Below are 22,449 nucleotides of genomic sequence, written 5' to 3' on the forward strand. Positions count from 1 at the left end.
GTATCAAGAGTTATCTCCCCTAGATCACAACTTCCTGCCGAAGATAACTGTTTTCTCATATCTCGGTGTGAGCGCTGTTTGATGATGTGAGTTATCTCCTCTTTATCACCACTTCCTGCTGAAGATAACTGTTTTCTCATATCTCGGTGAGAGCACTGTTTGATGTGAGTTATCTCCCCTTTATCACCACTTCCTGCATAAGATGCCTGTGTTTTCAGATCTATGTGAGAGCGATGTTTGATTACGACCCACGCGATGATGACCTGATACCGTGTTCACAAGCTGGTGTTCCATTCAAAGTTGGCGATATCCTCCGGGTAAGAATACACAAAATATGATATTTACAAAATCTCTTTTTGACAAGTGTAATATTAAAGAAATCTCTTTTTGATGACTTAATAAATAATATTTTTAACTGAACCGTGCCAGGAACCTTGGATCACCAGTTCAAATCCAATATTGACACTGATTATGATTCTAGGTTTGTCTGCACCATAGCCTAGTTAAATCTTTCACTTGTCACACTGAAGACCTAGGTTAGATTCCCCACATGGGTACAATCAGTGAAGCCCATTTCTGGTGTCCCCCGGCGAGATATGGCTTGAATATTGCTAAAAGCGGCATAAAACTATAGCTTGTATGATGCGACAGATTTGTATCAGAAGGTGAGACACGGAACTTTAACAAACATGTGATGCTCATAATATCAATCACTTGCCTGGCTTGTTTGTCCCAGGGCTAAAGTGAGAGTAACTCCCCTACTTTAACTTGGCCTTATGACAATCGTAGCACTACGATGGCTTGTTTGTCCCAGGGCTAAAGTGAGAGTAACTCCCCTACTTTAACATGGCCTTATGACAATCGTAGCACTATGATGGCTTGTTTGTCCCAGGGCTAAAGTGATAGTAACTCCCATACTTTAACATGGCCTTATGACAATCGTAGCACTACGATGGCTTGTTTGTCCCAGGGCTAAAGTGAGAGTAACTACCCTACTTAAACATGGCCTTATGACAATCGTAGCACTACGATGGCTTGTTTGTCCCAGGGCTAAAGTGAGAGTAACTCCCCTACTTTAACATGGCCTTATGACAATCGTAGCACTACGATGGCTTGTTTGTCCCAGGGCTAAAGTGAGAGTAACTACCCTACTTAAACATGGCCTGATGACAATCGTAGCACTACGATGGCTTGTTTGTCCCAGGTCTAAAGTGATAGTAACTCCCATACTTTAACATGGCCTTATGACAATCGTAGCACTACGATGGCTTGTTTGTCCCAGGGCTTAAGTGATAGTAACTCCCATACTTTAACATGGCCTTATGACAATCGTAGCACTACGATGACTTGTTTGTCCCAGGGCTAAAGTGATAGTAACTCCCATACTTTAACATGGCCTTATGACAATCGTAGCACTACGATGGCTTTTTGCACCATGGCCCTGGCTGATGTATTTGAAGGACACCATGACAGGTTCATGATATGGCTTGAATGTTACTGACTGCTTCATGAAACACAGAGGTGCATCAGTGAATGGTTTCAGTTGGTCATCCTGTACATAGACTAAGTTGACTGTGTCCTGCAGGTGATAAGCAAGGACGACTCCAACTGGTGGCAGGCCCGCAAGGCTGACAGTGCACCCACAGAACCAGCAGGCCTCATTCCATCGCCGGAACTGCAGGAGTGGAGGACAGCCTCACTGGCTATAGAGAGAGCAAGGAGAGAGCATTCAGGTAGGCACCGCTTGTTGTAGAGAGCAAGGAGAGAGCATTCAGGTAAGCACTGCTTGCTGTAGAGGGGTAGGAGAGAGCATTCAGGTAGGCATTGCTTGCTGTAGAGAGGTAGGAGAGAGTATTCAGGTAAGCATTGCTTGCTGTAGAGGGTTAGGAGACAGTATTCAGGTAAGCACTGCTTGCTGTAGAGAGGTAGGAGAGAGCATTCAGGTAAGCACTGCTTGCTCTAGAGAGGTGGGAGAGAGCATTCAGGTAAGCACTGCTTGCTGTAGAGAGGTAGGAGAGAGCATTCAAGTAAGCATTGCTAGATGTAGAGAGAGCAAGGAGAGAGCATTCAGGTAAGCACTGCTTCAGGTAGGCACCTCTTGTTGTATAGAGGTTGGAAAGAGCATTCAGGTAATATCTTGTGCTATACAGAAATGATTCATCTAAGCATTGAAAGACAGGCACTGTTTCCCCAAGTCTGATTTCTGATGATAAATGTATTGTCACTGTGCTCTGTAACAAACACATCAATATGTGCACATTGTTTTCAGTCCACTGCTCGTGGTTCGGTCGGAAGAAGAAGGACAAGTACCTGGCCAAGCACAATGCGGTGTTCGACCAGCTGGACCTGGTGACGTATGAGGAGGTGGTGCGGCTTCCGGCCTTCGTCAGGAAAACTCTTGTCTTACTAGGTAGTTCATCCCAGGAGAGTTTTACCCATCAGGATACACCCAATAACTAATGTATTTCAACAGTGTCTCTGACCTGGTCATGTACAGAGACACATCTCTGGTAGTAGGGTTGTTCTTTTATGTAATTTTTTTTTAATTAACACAGTTTGCAAAGTTCACTGCTGTACAAAGAGATGATAACAACTTGACCAAAACTCAGTGAAGTGATTCTTACACCCATGCATACTTGCTGTGTGCGTGGACGTAAAGTAGTATTTCGAGAGCTACTTCTGTGTATGTTCATAGAAGAAGACATGCCTCGCAGGTTTTGGTTCAAAGGTTAAACCCAAAGGGAAGGGGGAGCTATTCCAACCCTGAGGTTTACATTTTCAACCAAAAGTGATTTATCTGATTTATCTGCTGTTGAAACATTTATTGATATTTGTTTAATATTAGTTTGAAATGCTTTACAACAGTCTAAAAAAACGCTCATAAAATATATCTGGCCAAGAAATATATGCTAAACATGGTACCCTCTAGTGAACCACCCATTTTCAACCAAGTTCCTTGTGTGATCTAACTTTTTGGGCAAGTATCTGACGATAAATATGAAAGTGGAAGGAGTTGTTTAAAGACATGACGATTGGGGCTGGTGTTAGAAGGTATGATGATGAATATTCCAATGATGTTGTTGTTCACAGGTGCTCATGGAGTTGGGAGACGACACATAAAGAATACACTAATCACAAGTCATCCAGATAGGTTCGCCTACCCAATACCTCGTAAGTCACCCAGATAGGTTCGCCTACCCAATACCTCGTAAGTCATCCAGATAGGTTCGCCTACCCAATACCTCGTAAGTCATCCAGATAGGTTCGCCTACCCAATACCTCGTAAGTCACCCAGATAGGTTCGCCTACCCAATACCTCGTAAGTCATCCAGATAGGTTCGCCTACCCAATACCTCGTAAGTCATCCAGATAGGTTCGCCTACCCAATACATCGTAAGTCACCCAGATAGGTTCGCCTACCCAATACCTCGTAAGTCACCCAGATAGGTTCGCCTACCCAATACCTCGTTAGGCATCCAGATAGATTCGCCTACCCAATACCTTGTAAGTCACCCAGATAGGTTCGCCTACCCAATACCTCGTAAGTCATCCAGATAGGTTCGCCTACCCAATACCTCGTTAGGCATCCAGATAGGTTCGCCTACCCAATACCTTGTAAGTCACCCAGATAGGTTTGCCTACCTAATACCTCGTAAGTCAACCAGATAGGTTCGCCTACCCAATACCTCGTAAGTCAACCAGATAGGTTCGCCTACCCAATACCTCGTAAGTCACCTACACTATACCTCGTAAGTCGGCCAGATAGGTTCACCTACTCAATACCTCGTTAGGCATCCAGATAGGTTCGCCTACCCAATACCTCGTAAGTCACCTACACTATACCTCGTAAGTCGGCCAGATAGGTTCACCTACTCAATACCTCGTTAGGCATTCAGATAGGTTCGCCTACCCAATACCTCGTTAGGCATCGAGATAGGTTCGCCTACCTAATACCTCGTAAGTAAAATATATTATATTACACTATTTTCTACAGGATATCCGGATCTTTTTTGTACAGTGCAACATTGATTGTGTTCATGATTAACTTTTCCGGTGCGTATTGATGTTTGCTGTTAAGCAGAGGAAGGGTAGCCGAGTGGTTAAAGTGTTCACTTGTCGGGCTGAAGGCCCAGGTTCAATTCCCCACATGAACCAATTGTGTGAAGTTTAATTGTGGTGTTCCCCCACACTGTGGCATTGCTGGAAGACTGTTCAATCATTTCCTTGTAGACACCTGGTCACTGACTAACTCTGCTGTGCTTCAGATACAACCCGCCCCCCTCGGGAAAACGAAGAAGATGGCAAGAACTATCACTTTGTAACTCACGAGAAGATGGTGGCCGACATTGCTTCCAATCAGTATCTGGAATACGGCACACACGAAGACGCCATGTATGGCACCAAGCTGGAGACGATTCGCCAGATTCACAAACGAGGTCTCATGGCTATCTTAGACGTAGAACCGCAGGTGAGCAGTTGTTGGGCCGAGTATTCACTCAATGCTGTTGGGGGCGGTATGGTAGCTGTTGGGGGCTTTATGGTAGCTGTTGGGGGCGGTATGGTAGCTGTTGGGGGCGGTATGGTAGCTGTTGGGGCGGTATGGGAGCTGTTGGGGGCGGTATGGTAGCTGTTGGGGGTGGTATGATAGCTGTTGGGGGCGGTATGGTAGCTGTTGGGGCGGTATGGGAGCTGTTGGGGGTGGTTAAGGTGTCTGCTCTTCCGCCGAATACCGGAGTTGGATTCCCCACTTGGATACAAATTGTGAAGGACTTTCTGGTAACCCTCTGTAGTATGGCTGGAATATTGCTTGAGGTGTAAAATTACTCTCAATGCTATCATGACGTTATAGTTATTCTTACATCTACAAGTTTATGTTGCTAACACACCCCATTATGACAGGAGTTGAAACAAGTCATAAAACCTTCCAACATTTTGGTTTTAAACAAACTTGTCGCTGTATGGGACAGTCAGTATTAGTGCCGTGATGAAGTTTGGAAACAACTGTGGTAGACATTGGAATATGTCTTTGGCACTGTAAACATTAGTTCTTTATGAGCATGTTCATTTTGTGCAGAACTGTGTAAGCACTCGAGTCTTTCATATTGTGGTGAAGTACTATTCAAAGTATCCCTGGACGTGTCGTACCAAAAGACGTTACAAAATGGTACATGTTGCCCTGCTGGGCATGAAGGGCCAGCACAAGGACTGGTCGGCTCAGTACACTGTGTCTGAGTGGGGCAGTCATGTTAAACTGCTACATGGTAGTCTTGACTGCGACATTTAACCCTATTTTACCTCAACTCACTCACTCACTCGGGGCGGTCGAGTAGCCTAGTGGTTAAAGCATTCACTCGTCACGCCGAAGACCGGGTTTCGATTCCCGACATGGGTACAATGTATGAAGCCCATTTCTGGTGTCCCCCGCCGTGATATTGCTGGAATATTGCTAAAAGCGGCGTAAAACCATACTCACTCACTCACTCACGCAATGGGATGCTGGGGTAGCCCAGTGGTTAAAGCGTTCGCTCATCCCGCCAAAGGCCTGGGTTTTGATTCCCCACACGGGTACAATGTGTGAAGCCCATGTCTGGTGTTGTGTCCCTGCCGTGATAAAAGCAGCGTAAAACCACACTCACTCACTCACTCACTCACTCTCTCACAGGTACATTGTGATCTGTTTCAGGCCATTAAAGTTTTGCGGACAGGAAACTACACACCTTTCATAGTCTTTATTGCAGCTCCAACACTTCCTGCCATACATCAGGTACTCCAGCCAATCAGCTGCCACCTCCTAGTCACTGCGGGACTGTCGTCGTCTTTAGTGTCTGCGGGACTGTCTTTGTTTAGTTGATATTTATGCATAGTTCACTCTTGTTTATTTTGTATTAGTTTTATTTTCACTTTATTATTTCTGTGTTCATTTATAGACAAATTGCACTGTTAGTGAGAATGATGCAAGAATTTTGCAATATATGAAAGAAATTAATATCTGACATGGTGTTGCTATTTTTTGCAAATGGAAAATTACAATATATGTTCAAACCTTGGCGCTATGACCGGGCTACAATTCATAATCATTGGACATTGGCAAACAGGTGCCCTTGTTTCTAAATTGTATTATCCTGTAGACTTTTACTCCAATTTTACAACTTTGAACACTTCTTGTGAGGACTAGATCATTTTTCTGTGGAACACAGCACTTGAGTTGATGTGTTATATTGCAATAAATATTTTCCTATTTCTCCTTTTTTTAACCTAAAACTGTGGTAAAATACATTCTCATGTTTGCCAATTAAGGTGCATTTTGTGTTTATGTGAGCATGTGTTTAGATAGTTTTCCCTGTGTGATATATGACTAATATTTGGTTGAGCTCTTCTGCTGTTTGGTTCATTATTTTGGCATGATCTCTTCTGATTCTCAGGCCTTGAAGGTTCTCAGGACTGCCGAGTATGCGCCTTTTGTCGTTTTCATTGCTGCGCCAAGGGCCATAGATTTAAAAGAGATGAAAAATGTCAATGTAAGTTGTGGGACGCTAGTAGGTGGATACTGATTGTCTACCACATCTTTGGAATCATAAATACAGATAGATAATGACGCTAAGATATAATACCCTATTATGAATATAAGTTGTTGGTAGGCAGTATATAGGTGGATACTGATTGTCTACCAGATAGTTTCAAACATGAAAACTGATAGATGATGTTTCTAAGATAAAATACCATATTATGAATATAAGTTGTTGGTAGGTAGTATATAGGTAGATACTGATTGTCTGCAGCATCGCTGGAATCATAAATACAGATAGATAATGACGCTAAGATATAATACCCTATTATGAATATAAGTTGTTGGTAGGTAGTATATAGGTAGATACTAATTGTCTACCAGATATTTTCAAACATAAATACTGATAGATGTTTCTAACATAAAATACCATATTATGAATAAAGTTATTTTAAGATAGTATATAGGTAGATGCTGTTTGTCTTCCAGATATTAACAAACATAAATACAGATGGATGATGTTGTTCTTTACATAAGTATGAAATAAGTTATTGGACTTTAGTATGGGATCAATTTAGATATCTACCTTTTCTACAAAAACACAAAGATAGTGCTGCTTATTAGAGTAAATACAAAATAATTTGTTAGACGCTAGTATGTGACTGATATAGATTATCTACCTGATTTACAAATACAAATATAGATGGTGTTTCTGCAAGGAATCAGTACAATATCCATACAGGTTGTCTGATATATTAGGAGTGTTAAGTTCAGAGTGTGGGGTCTTTAATTAGCAGTGGTTTACCAAGTGCGGTGTTTGTTTGTGTTTAATGGTTCAGAGACAACCATTTAACACATATTTTGTAATCGGAGAAACTATCTATATGTTACAGTGAATATTCATGGTTTTCTGAAAGGATTTGTCAGATCTCAAAAGAATCCAGCTGTCAGGGCTCCAACTAGACTCATGATTCTGTTTCTAAGTCTTTATTTTCGCGCACATTTTCTAAATTATTCGTGATTGGGATTTGAATGGGACAAGTAAAGGGAGATAACTCCACTGCATCTCTCTCCTGAGCATCAGTCATGGGTCATACATGTCAGAATGTTGGGAAGTTGCATCTAACTTTAATTGTTCTGAACTTAACTTCAAACATTGGGAAAGCTATTTAAATGAAAGGATATGTTTTGTTTCTGCTGATTCCCAAAAGTTGAAATGTGAAAAAATAAATAAACAAAAAGCAGTTTATTTGTGTTAGCTATGATAAAACTTTGTTGAAAATGTATGTTAAAAACCTGTTCCCCTCACTTTACTTCCTTACCTACGTAACTTCTCTAGGAAATAAATAAAATACATGTATTTGATATTTTTAATCATTTTAAAAATATTTTTACGACCTACTGACTTGAATTTTGTGGAAAAAAACACTGTAAAAAAATAAACTCTCGCCTCAAGATAAAACAAAGTCAAAGTTGTAGTCGACAATGTAAATATTCCAGACTTTGTTCCAGATGATTGATCGCTACATGTTTTGATGGAACTAGTTATGACCCTGACCTTGTGATGATTCCTCTGTGATTGTAGGTAATCTTTCCCGTAGCCTACCCATAATCCCATGCAGTGTTTCCTGTGTGTTGTCGAGCCTCCTTCAGGAAATAATTGATACAGTTGTGTCATTAAGACAACAGTCAAAGCATCAATCATGGCACAACAGTATGAGAGTTACGATTATCTTAGCGCTAAGATCACTTTTTGGAAAAGGACAATGACCTATGTTTTGTTGGTTTGTTGTTTAACGCTGCACTCAGCTATATGATGGCGGTCTGTAAATAATCGAGTCTGGACCAGACAATCCAGTAATTGACATCATGAGCATCGATCCATGCAATTGGGATACGATGACATGCAACAACCAAGTCAGCGAGCTTTTCCACCCGATCTTGTTAGTCACCTCTTAAGAGCAGCTTAGGTGCCTTTTACGGCAAGCGACCGCCGTCATATGGCTGGAATATTACTGAGTGTGGCACGTTAAACAACAAACAAACAAAACTTACTAGTAGCCGTCTTCTGTTTGAGGACCTTACCCTACATTAAGCTCTGATTCAAGCCAGCTCTTGATAGAGGAAATATTTCACTTCAGTTTATTGTATTCAAGGCTAATAGTCCACACAGATAATGTTAATGTAAGGCTGAGTCATGGATACTAGAACAGTGTATGTGACGTTAACAAGAACTTTTTCACATCAAAATAGCTCTGTTACAGAATTTGGACAAATCTTTAACATTAATATGATTAGTATACATCATAAGAAAACCAAATTGTTCAAAATTACAATTTTCTCTATATTTGTGGAGTATATATACATGTCTTGTATTATCATACAATGGACATTTTAAAATATAGTGAAACTCATCTTCAACCGTATTCAAATTACAAAAAATGACAAATTTGGTAATGCCGTGGTTTGTGCCTGTGTTCCATGTCAGCTTGTCCCGGTGTCGCCCAGTGGGACAACATGCATTGTGTATGCATGATAACTACACTGTGTAACATTGTATGCATGACTGTGATAGTTGTGTCCTGTGAGAGTCGGCCATCCTTGTTGTCACAGCATGAGAGACAGCAGTAGGAGATATATCCCGTATCAACCGTGAGTCCTGACTGGGCATGCTGTACACTAACTGTGTCACTGTTTCCAGTGCCCATGCATGGCGCCATCCATCATGTAGCAATCAGCGATCAATCAGGATATACCGCTCTAAAAAAGTTAAGGACCACCCGATTCTTTCATCTGACTATAGTTAATCTATCATGACAGATTAACTAAAGTAGAATGAAAGAATCTTGCAATGAGAGATTAACTTTAGTAATACATGTATAAAAGAATCTTTTGAATAGAATGTCAAAAATTAAATATATTTTCGTGAAGTTCTATAAAACTGCCAAAACAAGAATGGGTTATGTCGTTGCTATTCACTGTATAAGTTAGTTCTAAATTGTATATTAAGTACATTCTAATAAACAAATGTATTAGTTTATCATCTCTAAAATTGTAATTAATCAAAGATTGCATTTTAAATTCAGCACCAATTGTGAAATCCTTTCATTTATGTCAATTCCACAATGTGTAAAGATGAGGATTGATCAGTTACTTTACTCAACGTAAACAAATTCTGAATTTCATCGTTCTGTTTAAAAGAAAGATTATTTTCAAATATAAACAATAATGAAATGTTAAAAAAGAAGTAATGCTTTTTTGTGACCAAAGTACCGGGTTACCATGGTGATGAGGGGATGCATGTATGTGTCTTCGGAATGTGATGTGAGATGGAAATAATTTGTGTTAGAAACAGTTTACTTTATTTCATTGAAGATTATTTTATAAAATGAGAATTTTCTTGTCTGTTTTCATCAATCTGACATTTGCTTTCTTAGCTGAATTCATTTCCTATATTTTTAAGGGAAATCTTTATATTTTGTAGAGATGCTTGTTGTAATATTTTAGAGTGACAGTGAACGTTTGACATTATATGTCTTAACGCAACTGACAAAGATTGTTTTCAAAACTTTAATTTTGAACATTTTTTTATTTCTGCTGAAATATAGGGCAAAAGTTGTAATGAAACGGAGTAGGAAAACACAATATTAACCCTTCCATGAAGGTTTGAATTGATTATGTCAGAGGTTATTAAGATGCATATTTAATTTAAATTTTTGACATGATTTCAATTTGAAAGAACAAATTGTCAAAGATTAAATATGTTCCAGTATTCATCTCATTTATTGAGAAGTTTTAGGTTTAAAATTCTTAATTGTAACGAATTGTTCATCCAAAATGAAATTTTGAGAAGTTTGTAAGAAAGTATTTATGTTAGCCCTAAGCCTATGTCAGCTCTTAGATGTGGAGAATTCTCTTGTTTCAGGATGGCAGTTTGGAGCGACTTGCACGAGAAAGCGAACTTTTGGAGAAGGCATACGGACATTATTTTGATTACAAGATTGTGAATAATGACATTGACGAGACAATAAGAACACTAGAGAAGGCGATCGAAGACGTAAGTGCAACGCAACAATGGGTGCCAGTCAGTTGGGTCTACTGAATGTCCAAGAGTCAATCAAACCAAATATGGATGCCTTATTGTACAGAACGCCGAGTTGTGTGGACGTAACGCCATGTGCAGCAGCCGTTCATGCTGTTAACATGTTGTGTCCTACGTAGGACGCGGGCTGTAACGGCAGCAGCTGCATCGACAGGATCCGCATTGTGTCGCACTCAGCCCGGCAATCTTGGTTAGTCATCTTCTACAGACCAAACTTCACAAGTGATTTTCAATCTGATTGGAGCAACAGTTTGCCACAGCTCGACTGTGATTGGTGGAAATGAATAAGGAAATAGGATTGGTCGACGAGATTTGTGTTCTCGACACCCTACTGATACAAAATACAGTGTGATGTTTGATTGGTTGTAGGAAAGAAGCTAAGATGTTCTGATTGGTGAAAAAAGTATATTGCTTACCTCTGATTGGTTGTTGGTTAGGGATCTACTCACTGATTGGTGGATTCAAGTTGATTCTGAAAGCTGATTGGTGGAGCCTCTGCTCCTGGAAAGAAGAATGATATACCTGATAATAAGCTGGACTTCCAATTTACTAGATTGAGTAGTTTATTCCAGTAAATAAACATGTTTACAAGAGTTGATTGAATGCTTGTCACTGTTGTTTAATGCAACAAGAAAGGTTTAATGGTGTCTGCCTCATACTGCTGACGTTCTACTACTGAACACAAGACATGGCTGAGTGATCTTACCGTATTTAAAGCTTTAGGTTTTAACAAATTGCTGGGGACTTGTTAAGTCCTAATTTAGGTTTGGCAATAACTTAGCTGCCCCGGCCATGTTTTGTGTCTCACTGCTTCCTCCATAGTGTGTCAATGATTCGATGTCATAAACGAGACTTTGTCAGCAACCTCTTAGAACAGGTAATAATGGGGAAGTTGGGCTTGAAGTGGGCGTTGTCTTTTTAGGTGATTCCCAGGTGAGTTAACGAGTGAAAGTTTCACCTGGGTGTGAATCTGAGCTTGATAATATCGAATTCAGATGTAGGGTCTAGGCAGGTCTAATATGGTATTCTGAAACCATCACAATAGGGAGATATCTTTTCCAGAGTATATTTGTAAGTTGTGATCATAGGCTGGTGCAAGTGATTTTTTAAATTTGATTTTTCCCACATTTTTCAGCACAGGTACTTAGGAATGGTTTTAGATGATTTTTTTCAAAAGTTCATCTACTGATTAGAATCTTCAGCAAGACTGGCCAACTGACCATATTGAATAACCCAGATGTTGTACCAGGGTATGCAATAAAGGAACTTGATTTGTTGCATGCCAAGATGGACTCCCAATATAGCTGCCAAGGTCACGTTGTCCTTGTGAATGGGCCATTTTATTGTTTTATTTTACATCTTACACTGAGTACCTGTTTTAAGAAATAGAGTTGAGTAGTTTGGGATTTCATTTTCATCCTTCACAATTTGACCTACCGTGAATCCTTGAATAGATGCAAACCTCGAAATAGATGCTTGCCTCATATAGGGGTGGATCTTAGTGTTCGTAAAATATCAAGTACCATCAGGTTTAATCTTGCTACAATTGTTTAATGGAGCTGCATAACTTGAGAATTATATACGCCAAAAGAGGAGGGGTTCGTATTTGATGATTTACGGTAGTGCAACCAAGGTCAGTTTCGTAGCATCGCCAGAGTACTAAGCCTATTGCGTTCAATCTGGTTTTACATCCCCAATCACACAAACTTCTCATTATTTTATACTGGCTTCAGTCTTACACAGCTTTTGGTATTGGATTGTGTAATATTTTTTAAATGTTTCTTTCAATGGGATTCATTATAAGAAATTTATTTCTATAGAGTGTTAATCAGACAATAACATGCCTGCCCTCCCTTGCAATAACTTTGTATACATTGGATTCCCCTGACACCTGTCCCTACAGTTCATAGTCCCTACATTCCTTCAGGAGTCTGACGAGAGAGCTGGGGCTAATTCAACCCATTTCATAGTCCCTACCTCCCTTCAGGAGTCTGACGAGGGGGCTGGGGCTAATTCAACCCATTTCATAGTCCCTACCTCCCTTCAGGGGTGTGAAGAGAGGGCTGGGGCTAATTCAACCCATTTCATAGTCCCTACATCCCTTCACGAGTGTGACGAGAGGGCTGGGGCTAATTCAACCCATTTCATAGTCCCTACCTCCCTTCAGGAGTGTGTCGAGAGGGCTGGGGCTAATTCAACCCATTTCATAGTCCCTACCTCCCTTCAGGAGTGTGTCGAGAGGGCTGGGGCTAATTCAACCCATTTCATAGTCCCTACCTCCCTTCAGGAGTGTGTCGAGAGGGCTGGGGCTAATTCAACCCATTTCATAGTCCCTACCTCCCTTCAGAAGTCTGACGAGAGGGCTGGGGCTAATTCAACCCATTTCATAGTCCCTACCTCCCTTCAGGAGTGTGTCGAGAGGGCTGGGGCTAATTCAACCCATTTCATAGTCCCTACCTCCCTTCAGGGGTCTGACGAGAGGGCTGGGGCTAATTCAACCCATTTCATAGTCCCTACCTCCCTTCAGGAGTGTGACGAGAGGGCTGGGGCTAATTCAACCCATTTCATAGTCCCTACCTCCCTTCAGGAGTGTGACGAGAGGGCTGGGGCTAATTCAACCCATTTCATAGTCCCTACCTCCCTTCAGGAGTGTGACGAGAGGGCTGGGGCTAATTCAACCCATTTCATAGTCCCTACCTCCCTTCAGAGGTCTGACGAGAGGGCTGGGGCTAATTCAACCCATTTTCTGTTTGCGTTTTGAGAATTATATTATTTTTTAACGTGATCATGAATATTTGTATAGTCAGGGCTGTCTACATTTCCATATTTTTCCCAGAGGTGTTCACATCTTTCATTTGTTCATACCATGTTTCCACACTTCAATATTTCTATGATTGGAACGCATCCAATGGGAGGTTCCAGAGCTGCTGTCAATAATTACCGTAATTCTTCTCTTAATACGGACATGATAAATGAATATTTTGCTGCTGTTTACATGATTAGAATATTGTCAAATATATGAAATTAAGATGGTGTAAGATTATTAACTTTATTTAGAATCTAAGGCTCAGTATTTCAATTTGTCCATTAATTATAAATATATTTTGGGGATTGACTTTTTGTGGTTGACACTCTCGTGCCTATGAAAGATAATTCAAACAAGCTTATCAAACTATGTTCACTTTTAAAAAGTGATAAAAGCAGAAAAAAACATCATGTGTATATTTTAGATTAAATACGGTAATTAGTTGTTTTGCAGGTGTGTGAGTCTTGGTCCTGCCATTGAGGTTGCTAGTTATTGTTTTCATTGATTCCTGTAGTCCTGGATGTAGTTATCTCCCTTGTTTGTTTTGTTTATACTTGTCCTCGGGGCAGGGCTGTCATTGATTGGACGTTTCAGGGGTGATATATCATGATATATACTAATGGGTCAAATAGTGGTGCTCAAAACAAGATTACAGAGAACTTTTCAAAGTATGATAAACATGAGCTTGTGATTAGATCATTTCACACATTCTGACACTTGTCAGAGGGGTACACAAAGTGCGTGATCTCAACAACAAGTTGCAGGACTTTCATGTTTGTGGAAGCCTGGGTGTGGGTGAGATCGCTGACTTTGTGTGCCTCACTCTGGCAGTGTGGGTTCGAATCCCGGACGGGACTCAACCCTAAAAAGTACGAGAATCTGCACTTCCCTGAGAAAGTGTTATCCCAAATATCACATTCCTTACATCTCCCCAGGGAGCTGAGAATGAAACTGTGTGCACACTGATCTACTGACCGGGGTGATGATGCAGCACTTTAAGCATGCTTGAGGGTGTGGATTTGGCACATTATAAATAAGCCATAATTACTATATGACATTAACGTTTACCACTTGTCTCACAAGGGCAGAATACAAAAATCGGGATGATGGTCGGGGAAAGAAACGTATTACGTAGATCGATACTCATGATGTCAGTCACTATATTAAACAACAAACAAACAAAATATCTCCATGGGTACAATGTGTGAAGCCAATTCCTGGAGTCCCCTGCCATAAAATGGTTGGAATATTGATAAAAGAGGCATAAAACTTTCACTCACTTACTCAATGTGGAACCATTGTTGACCCCAAATTCTCAAGTTTAGCCAATATTTAGTGGGTAATAATGGTATTAGCCAATATTTAGTGGGTAATAATGGTTTTAGCCAATATTTAGTGGGTAATAATGGTATTAGTAGCAGGTTTCTTCTTTGTGGATTGCTACAGTTCTGTAGAAACGTAGTCTATCGATATCCCGCCTTTCAATGACAGCTCTGCCTTGTGTTGTTATGTTTATTCTGCTGGTTATTGACTCTCAACAAATAGTAGCACATCCGTTTTGTAGACAAGATGGTTTTAGTAGACATGTTTTATTATGTTCCTGGGAGTCCTCCTGATTTTCAGCTTTTCTCAGTGAATTGTACACTTTAAATATGCTGGATTGCCAGATACAGACAAATCAGAGGAGGCTTTGTTTGATGAGGAGTCAGTTTTTGATAATTTCCTGGCTTTTGTTTACCGATATGTTTTTCTATCTATAGGATCTGTGGTGAAAATTAAGATAAATTGAAAAAACAACTTTATTAGGTCAAGGTCATATGGGTAAGCAAAAAAAGAGACAATAAATTCACCCATGTTGATAAACTTTGAGAGTTTTTTTATTGCTGTAATTTGTTGGAACCTAGTTGGGAGGGACAAAGAGGTCCCGGGATGAACTACTTTTCCACATATGTGAAATGTTTGCTTGGATCATTAAACACCATGTTATTATGAACACAATGAAATAGTGTTCCCTTGTGTTATGCTTTCTTTTGTGCCAATTGTGTTGAATTCAGACCAAATACACCTTACACTTTCTTTGTAAATATTAGATGATAATTTCTTTACTTTATGGAAACCGTATTTCCTCTATTGAGAGCCCGGGGCCTGACTTCAGTTCACTTCAAACACAAGCCATATCAGATGCTGACTCTTGTCAGAGGCCTTGTTCCAGTTCCTCAAAGCAATCTTAACGCTAAGGTGATCGTAAGTCCCATACTTTAACACAGGCTTACGATCATTGTAGCTCTAAGATGGCTTTGAGGAACAAGGCCCTGGTTCCTATTTCGGTTCTTGTTCCTGGTTTCTCCATGTCACAGAGGGGATTATTGGACTCGAATCAGGGGCAACTATTTGCTGTAGATGACATGGAACTTTATTGGAGACCTGGCTCTTATTACAAAACTACCCCTACACTCAGATCTTTAATACAGCCTGTTCTTAATAGAGGAAATACTGTCATTAGTCCTTTGTCAGTTGGAGAGAAAGAAACTACAAAATGTCAGTTTGTATGTCATATTCATTACTTAAAGATGGTTACTTAATGGTGATAATTTCCTTGATAACATGCATACCTGGCCTGTTTAATACATGGCAATATTACATGGCTATAACCCAAAACATACGATAATATTATATATAATATGCGATTTTACTACATGATGCAGTATTTCAGATAAAGTTTATGAAGTCAAAGATATAGATATTTATTCTATACAATATATCCCAAGATATAAGCTTTCTCTCTATTCGATGCACCGAAAGTATATATACTCATGTAAAATATTCTGATACATTCAGTTTCCTAGCACCTCAAAGTTCCAAGTGGGTTGTATGACGTTTCACCAAGTACGATGTGTTTTCTTACACTACAATACTTACAATACTAATCCCAGCAAACGAGATTATCAGAGTACCTCCATACCTTGTGACAAACCTACTCTAGTCCTTCTACTGAAATATTTAATTTTAGGCTTTCATGATATAGCTTGAAACAAACATTTGCCTACCCCTCGAACCCAAATTGGAAAGCTATGTTTTATACAGAACCTTATTCTTTAATACCTTGAACACAAAGTGCATTTTCAGTTTTTATGCCAATATTTTTTCAGACTTTTTTTCATTTGTGTTTTAAAAAGGCATAGGTAAAGTTATTAAAATTAAAGGCGAGTTTATAACTGAAGATGTGGTTATTGTCCCCACTGGCTTTTCAGGTTAGAATCGGTCCCCGGTAACCTGTGTTTGTTGTGTGGGTAAATCAGATCTGGGTGTGTTGTACAAAGTGATCTTAGCGCTAAGGTGATCGTAACTCCCATACCTTAACATAGACTTACAGCAGTCGTAGTGCTAAGGTGATCGTAACTACCATACCTTAACATAGACTTATGACAGTCATAGTGCTAAGGTGATCGTAACTCCCATACCTTAACATAGACTTACAACAGTCATAGTGCTAAGGTGATCGTAACTACCATACCTTAACATAGACTTATGACAGTCATAGTGCTAAGGTGATCGTAACTCCCATACCTTAACATAGACTTACAACAGTCATAGTGCTAAGGTGATCGTAACTCCCATACCTTAACATAGACTTACAGCAGTCATAGTGCTAAGGTGATCGTAACTCCCATACCTTAACATAGACTTACAACAGTCATAGTGCTAAGGTTGTTTTGTACAACGGCACCAAGGTTCCGTTACTTGGTGGATTGGGTGTCATCATGGTACTGGGCGTTGCTCATGATATCAATCACTGGTTTGTCTGGTCTACACTTGTTTACTCACCTCCTGCTTAGGTATTGCTGACTGTGACTTTAAACAATAAAACATAAGGTATGGTTGTCCAAGGCTTACCCAGCTTATCTGGCTTTGTTGCTTGTGAAGAGTAATTTGTGATTGGTTGCTGGTATATTATTTTTGTAACCATAGCGATCATATCATAGCCTCACAGCAGTCCTATTTCTGGGGTTTCTTCTTCAGGTGTGGGCCAGGTAATTTGTTTTTTATCAATTTGAGAAAATGATCAAGGCTATTTTGTTAGTAAGGGAAAACTGACATGTTATATCAGGAAAAAGACAAGCTATGAGAGGAGTCTAAATAAAAATACATATAAACTTAAATGGTTTTGTTGTTTGTCTCTAATGTGTGTGGATATTGCAGGGATGTCCTAGCCATACAAGAATGCTCACGTTTGTTGAAGTAGGGGACACTCGTCACCCGACCATCGCAAGTCTGTGTGAACGTAGTTCGACCCCAGGCCGCGTCATACCAAAAGACGTAAAAAGATGGTACTTGTTGTTACCCTGTCCAGCGCTCGGCATTAAGGGGCTAAAACAAGGACTGGTCGGCTCGGAGTCAGTATACTGTGTCGTGGTGGGGTATTCATGTTAAACTGCGGCATGGTATCTCAGTGTGCTAGCACTATAAATCGGCATCAGTCCGGACTGGTACAAGCAGCAACACAAACACACACACGTACATGTACGTCGCTATATAAGTGCAATAATCTTGGACGCAACGTTAAACCCCATTTCACCTCACCTGTGTGAACGTATGGGAGTTTGGACATTCTCAGCACAGGGACCATCAGAAGTCTGTGAGAAAGTGGGGTGGTTCAAGCGTTCACTTGACACACTGAAGACCCATGTTGGATTCGCGACCTGTGCAATGTGTGAAGCCCATTTCTGGTGTCTTTCATGTGATGATGCTGGAATATTGCTTAAAGCGGCGTAAAACAATACTCACTCATTATGTATGGGATTCCGGACACTCTCAGCAACCGACCATCGCAAGTGTATGTGAAGGTATGGGAGTTTGGACACTTTCTGCACACGACCATCATTAGTCTGTGTGACAGTATGGGAGTTTGGACACTAGTCTATGTAAAACCCAACTCAGTTTTATTCTTGACCAGTGCAGAAAATGGGCATCAAGCCTTCTGAAAATGTAACAGGGTCACCAGAACCTTCAGTTGTGGACTCAAATTCTGATATGACATAGCAGAGGAAGAACTACATGGCCAGAAACCCATGCCAACTATGAGATTGGGGATTCAGGTTTAGAATTGGCCGTGTGCTGGTCGTTGCTCACAGTATCAGTCACTGGATTGTCTGGTTCAGAATCGATTGTTTAGAGTGAGTGAGTGAGATGGGTTTAATGCTGCTTTTAACAGTATTCCAGTTATATCACGGCGTGTCAGCTTAATGTGGGAGGAAAGCCCGACATAATGCAGGTCTCAGACATTTACCACTTAGGTGAAACCCACGAGCATGGGTATGGTGCGGACAAACCTAGAAACATAATCGGGGCGAACCGGGATTCGAACCCACAATCATAGGTTTCTGGCGTGCCCAAGGGATGCAACTCTGCACAGCGAATCGCCGTGCCTTAGACGAATGTTTAGATGTCATCTTCGAAAGACTGGCTATGGCCGATTGTGGTGTTAAAGTAGAATAGGTCTTCCGCAACCCATGCTTGCCCTAAAAGGCGACTATGCTTGTCATAAGAGGCTTGTCATAAGAGGCGACTAACGAGGTTGGGTGGTCAGGCCTTGCTGACTTGGTTGATGCATGTCATCGATCCTAATTGTGTGGATCGATGCTCATGTTGTCAATCACTGGATTGTCTGGTTCAGACTCGATTACTTACAGACCACCGTCATATAGCTGGAATATTGCTTAGTGCGGCGTCAAACAACAAACAAACAAACTTAGCAGAAGTCTCACTGGTACCTGTTATATAACAGCACCCTAGTACATTATCTCAGCACTGGTGTATTAAACATATTTAATCCCTAACACAGGAATTGTGAACTAACATGAAAACAAGGAAATTTAAGTGAGAGCAAGTTTGTTTCATTTATGCCCGGAAAACCACATCTTTAAATAGACATGACGAAGTTCACTCATGGGGTGACTTTTGTTCTCGGGTGTCATAAAATATGTCTCTGTGAGTCACCCCCCGTCACCCCTGGACGTACTGCATGCTGGGAAATAACCCTCACGTGGAGATGGAAACTACATGGATGACGTGCGATGGCAGATTGCATGTTTTTCTACACTGCGCAAATATATCACCTTTACCCAAATCATTTTGAGTTGTATGAAAACATTCCCACCCCAATCGAATAACAACAACCATTTATCTTACCTTACATGAGTGTCGGATTCTGATTTGCTGACGCATTCTATCATTTTCACATGTAAGGGACATTTCTTATGTCGCCTGCTCGCATTAATATTACATTTGCAACACACCAATTGCAATTTTATTATCTATAATTAATGATGTAAGTTATTTACGATATTTTCCGAATGAAATATATCTAGGGGGAATAACTCTTGTTTTGTTTTGACGTCTGCTATTAATTTTGTCGATGAACGTTAAAAATGAATTATGTAGATAAATGCCTAACTGGTTATCTTTTCCGTTTCGGGTCTAATCATGCATGCATAAGACATACCTGCAATATAATTAGGTGGCGGCAAGATGCATTCCTTGTCTACCGGTCCCTCGGGTGACGTGCGACACGCATGTTCCTCTGAGGCAACCAAATGGATCGGCTGGTCTGACTAGGTGACTTGGCTGTTTGCGTGTCGTCGTATTCCGACAGCGTGGATTGTTGTTCACGATATCAATCACCATATTGTCTGGTCCAGACTTGATTATATACATTATATACAGCCCGCCGTCTGCTGGAATATTGTTGAATGCGGTGTGACGTCAAAATAGTGATGACCTGAGATGTAGAACTAAACCCAATCTCAGGTTCGGCTATTTCCGCCAAGCTTGGAAAAACGACTACTAGCGCCCCCTGTTGGCAGATTGAGCTAAGCATTGCAGGGCTTGTTTACATCTTTAGCTCTTCTTTTGGAATGCCAATATCTTGCTGGCTTATGAGTTTTGTTTGTTCTTGTTAAACGCCGCTCTATGAATAATCTAGTCATCGGTCCACGCAATTGTGTTTGTTTGTTTGTTTGTTTGTTGTTCAACGCCGCACTCAGCAATATCCAAGCTATATGACGGCGGTCTGTCAGTAATCGAGTCTAGACCAGACAATCCAGTGATTGACATCATGAACATCGATCTACGCAAATGGGATACGATGAAGTTGCATAAACCTCAATACATCACGCACACGTTTACGCACGCACACACACACACACACACACACACACACACACACACACACACACAGAACGGAAGGTCGGGGGTTCGATCCGGCTGCGTCATACCTAAAGACGTTAAAAGGTCGTACTTGTTGTTACCCTGTCTGGCGCTCGGCATTAAGGGGCTAAAACAAGGACTGGTCGGCTCGGAGTCAGTATACTGTGTCTGAGTGGGGTATTCATGTTAAACTGCGGCATGGTATATCAGTGAGCTGGCACAATAAATCGGCATCAGTCCGGACTAGTACAAGCAGCCACACACACATACACAGGCACGCACGTGCATGCACGTCGCTATATCAGTGCATCAATCTTGGACGCAACGTTAAACACCATTCACCTCACCTTTAAATTCTCTGTGAAATTCGTTTCTTTGATATCATCACCAGTCATTTTCGTCAAAGCGAAAACGACCTCTACCACTACACATGTATTTGTTCACTCTTACTTACGGAAAAACGAATATTTTTAAATTAGAAACATGTCAATTTGGACTGATGACACCTATTTAATAGCGAGTTTTAGACACTTGCATATTTTGCTGTCAGACTTGAACAATAGACTGCATTTAGGAGATTTCTTACGGTAAAGGTTTTGTCGTATATATTAAGAAATTCGACCGGTTATCTTTTTTATTTATGTTGATACAGATTATTTAATTTAAGTTTTATCTACACGTGGAAATGATTTTATGACATATGGTACCTTTCCTTGCGCGTATGTATAAAATATGTTAGGTTGATAATAGGCGGAAAAAGTACGTATCATACATGGTTTAATTGTTTGTTGTTTTACGCCGCACTCAACACTATTCCAGCTATATGACGGCGGTCTGTAAATAATCGAGTCTGGACCTTTCCTCCCACATTAAGCTGACATGCCGTGATATACCTGGAATACTGTTAAAAGCGGCGTGAAACTCAACTCACTCACTCACCCATTGGACAAGCGCCTCGGCTGTGATTTTGCTGACTGACGCACACTCTACCCAGAGTTCCTTGCGGTCATCTTAGTACTTCTGCAAATTAAATATGTTTCCCACCTATTTCAAGCTACACATTTGTCATAACATCGTCAAGTTTCATTGAGAAAATCTCCTTAACGTGAAAACTATTTCCTTTTGCGTATTTATCGTTTGTTTACATGGGTTGGCGTAGCTGGCCGATCCGATGTTGAAGGGAGCGGGACCTCGTGTGTATTTATAGATATCAACGTTGTCACGTGACTGTGTACATATGCAGTATGTGTTCTCGTCTGCCTTCGCTTTCATCTGTAAGCTTGTGTCAAACTCGGTCTGTAAATAATCGAGTTTGGACCAGACCATCCAGTGACAGACATCATTAGCATCGATCCACGCAAATGGGATACGATGACATGCTTCAACCAAGTCTGCGAGCCTGACCACCCGATCCTGTTAGTCGCCTCTTACAACAAGCATAGTCGCCTATAACGACAAGCATGGGTTGCTGAAGACCTATTCTACCACGGATCTTCACGGGTCCAATGTTAATTAAATGTATATAGATCATTTCGTGCACACCTGCCTTCTGTAATCAACAAATAATTTATGTTGACAATTAAACAAACTTACAATTTCAGGTAAGGTGAAGGTCACATGAACATCAGGAAGTTTCAGAACTGTTTGCCAAAACTGGACAGGAGAAGTAGAATAATGTAAAACTGTAGGGATTGAATTGAGCCCATCGATAGTGATCGGAACCTTGAGTAAGCCTTGAAAGCACCCCGGAGCGAATATTTTAAGGGATTGATTCGCGCCTGCTATACCGGAACTGTATTGGGTCTGTCGCTAGCTCATGACCGCCACGTG

At 40.7% G+C, this 22,449-nt stretch overlaps 1 protein-coding gene and 1 long non-coding RNA gene across 14 annotated transcripts in view; one reads left to right on the plus strand and one right to left on the minus strand.

The window, feature by feature from the left end:
- The window catches only part of LOC124124053 (peripheral plasma membrane protein CASK-like), a 507,943-nt gene extending 496,743 nt beyond the window's left edge, over positions 1-11,200 (plus strand). For 9 of the 13 annotated variants that reach the window (XM_048384957.1, XM_048384959.1, XM_048384950.1 and 6 more), the window contains 7 exons: positions 219-317; positions 1,586-1,733; positions 2,270-2,410; positions 3,091-3,171; positions 4,266-4,468; positions 6,423-6,518; positions 10,431-11,200. In XM_048384957.1, the coding sequence (XP_048240914.1) occupies positions 219-317; positions 1,586-1,733; positions 2,270-2,410; positions 3,091-3,171; positions 4,266-4,468; positions 6,423-6,518; positions 10,431-10,607 (945 nt within the window). In that variant the 3' untranslated portion in view covers positions 10,608-11,200. Of the gene's footprint in view, positions 1-218; positions 318-1,585; positions 1,734-2,269; positions 2,411-3,090; positions 3,172-4,265; positions 4,469-5,683; positions 5,765-6,422; positions 6,519-10,430 lie in introns of all 13 variants that reach the window. The other 4 variants (XM_048384960.1, XM_048384955.1, XM_048384953.1 and 1 more) reach the window with 1 other exon arrangement.
- LOC125374143 lies at positions 10,977-22,443 on the minus strand. The gene is made up of 3 exons (XR_007218526.1): positions 22,213-22,443; positions 21,559-21,639; positions 10,977-11,108 (listed from the first exon to the last, which is right to left on the minus strand). It is a non-coding gene; the product is annotated as an uncharacterized LOC125374143 (long non-coding RNA).
- Positions 22,444-22,449: the final 6 nt, after the last annotated feature.

Source organism: Haliotis rufescens, unplaced genomic scaffold (genome assembly GCF_023055435.1).
Source record: "Haliotis rufescens isolate VD_foot unplaced genomic scaffold, xgHalRufe1.0.p SCAF_52, whole genome shotgun sequence".
Taxonomy (NCBI): Eukaryota; Metazoa; Mollusca; class Gastropoda; order Lepetellida; family Haliotidae; genus Haliotis; species Haliotis rufescens.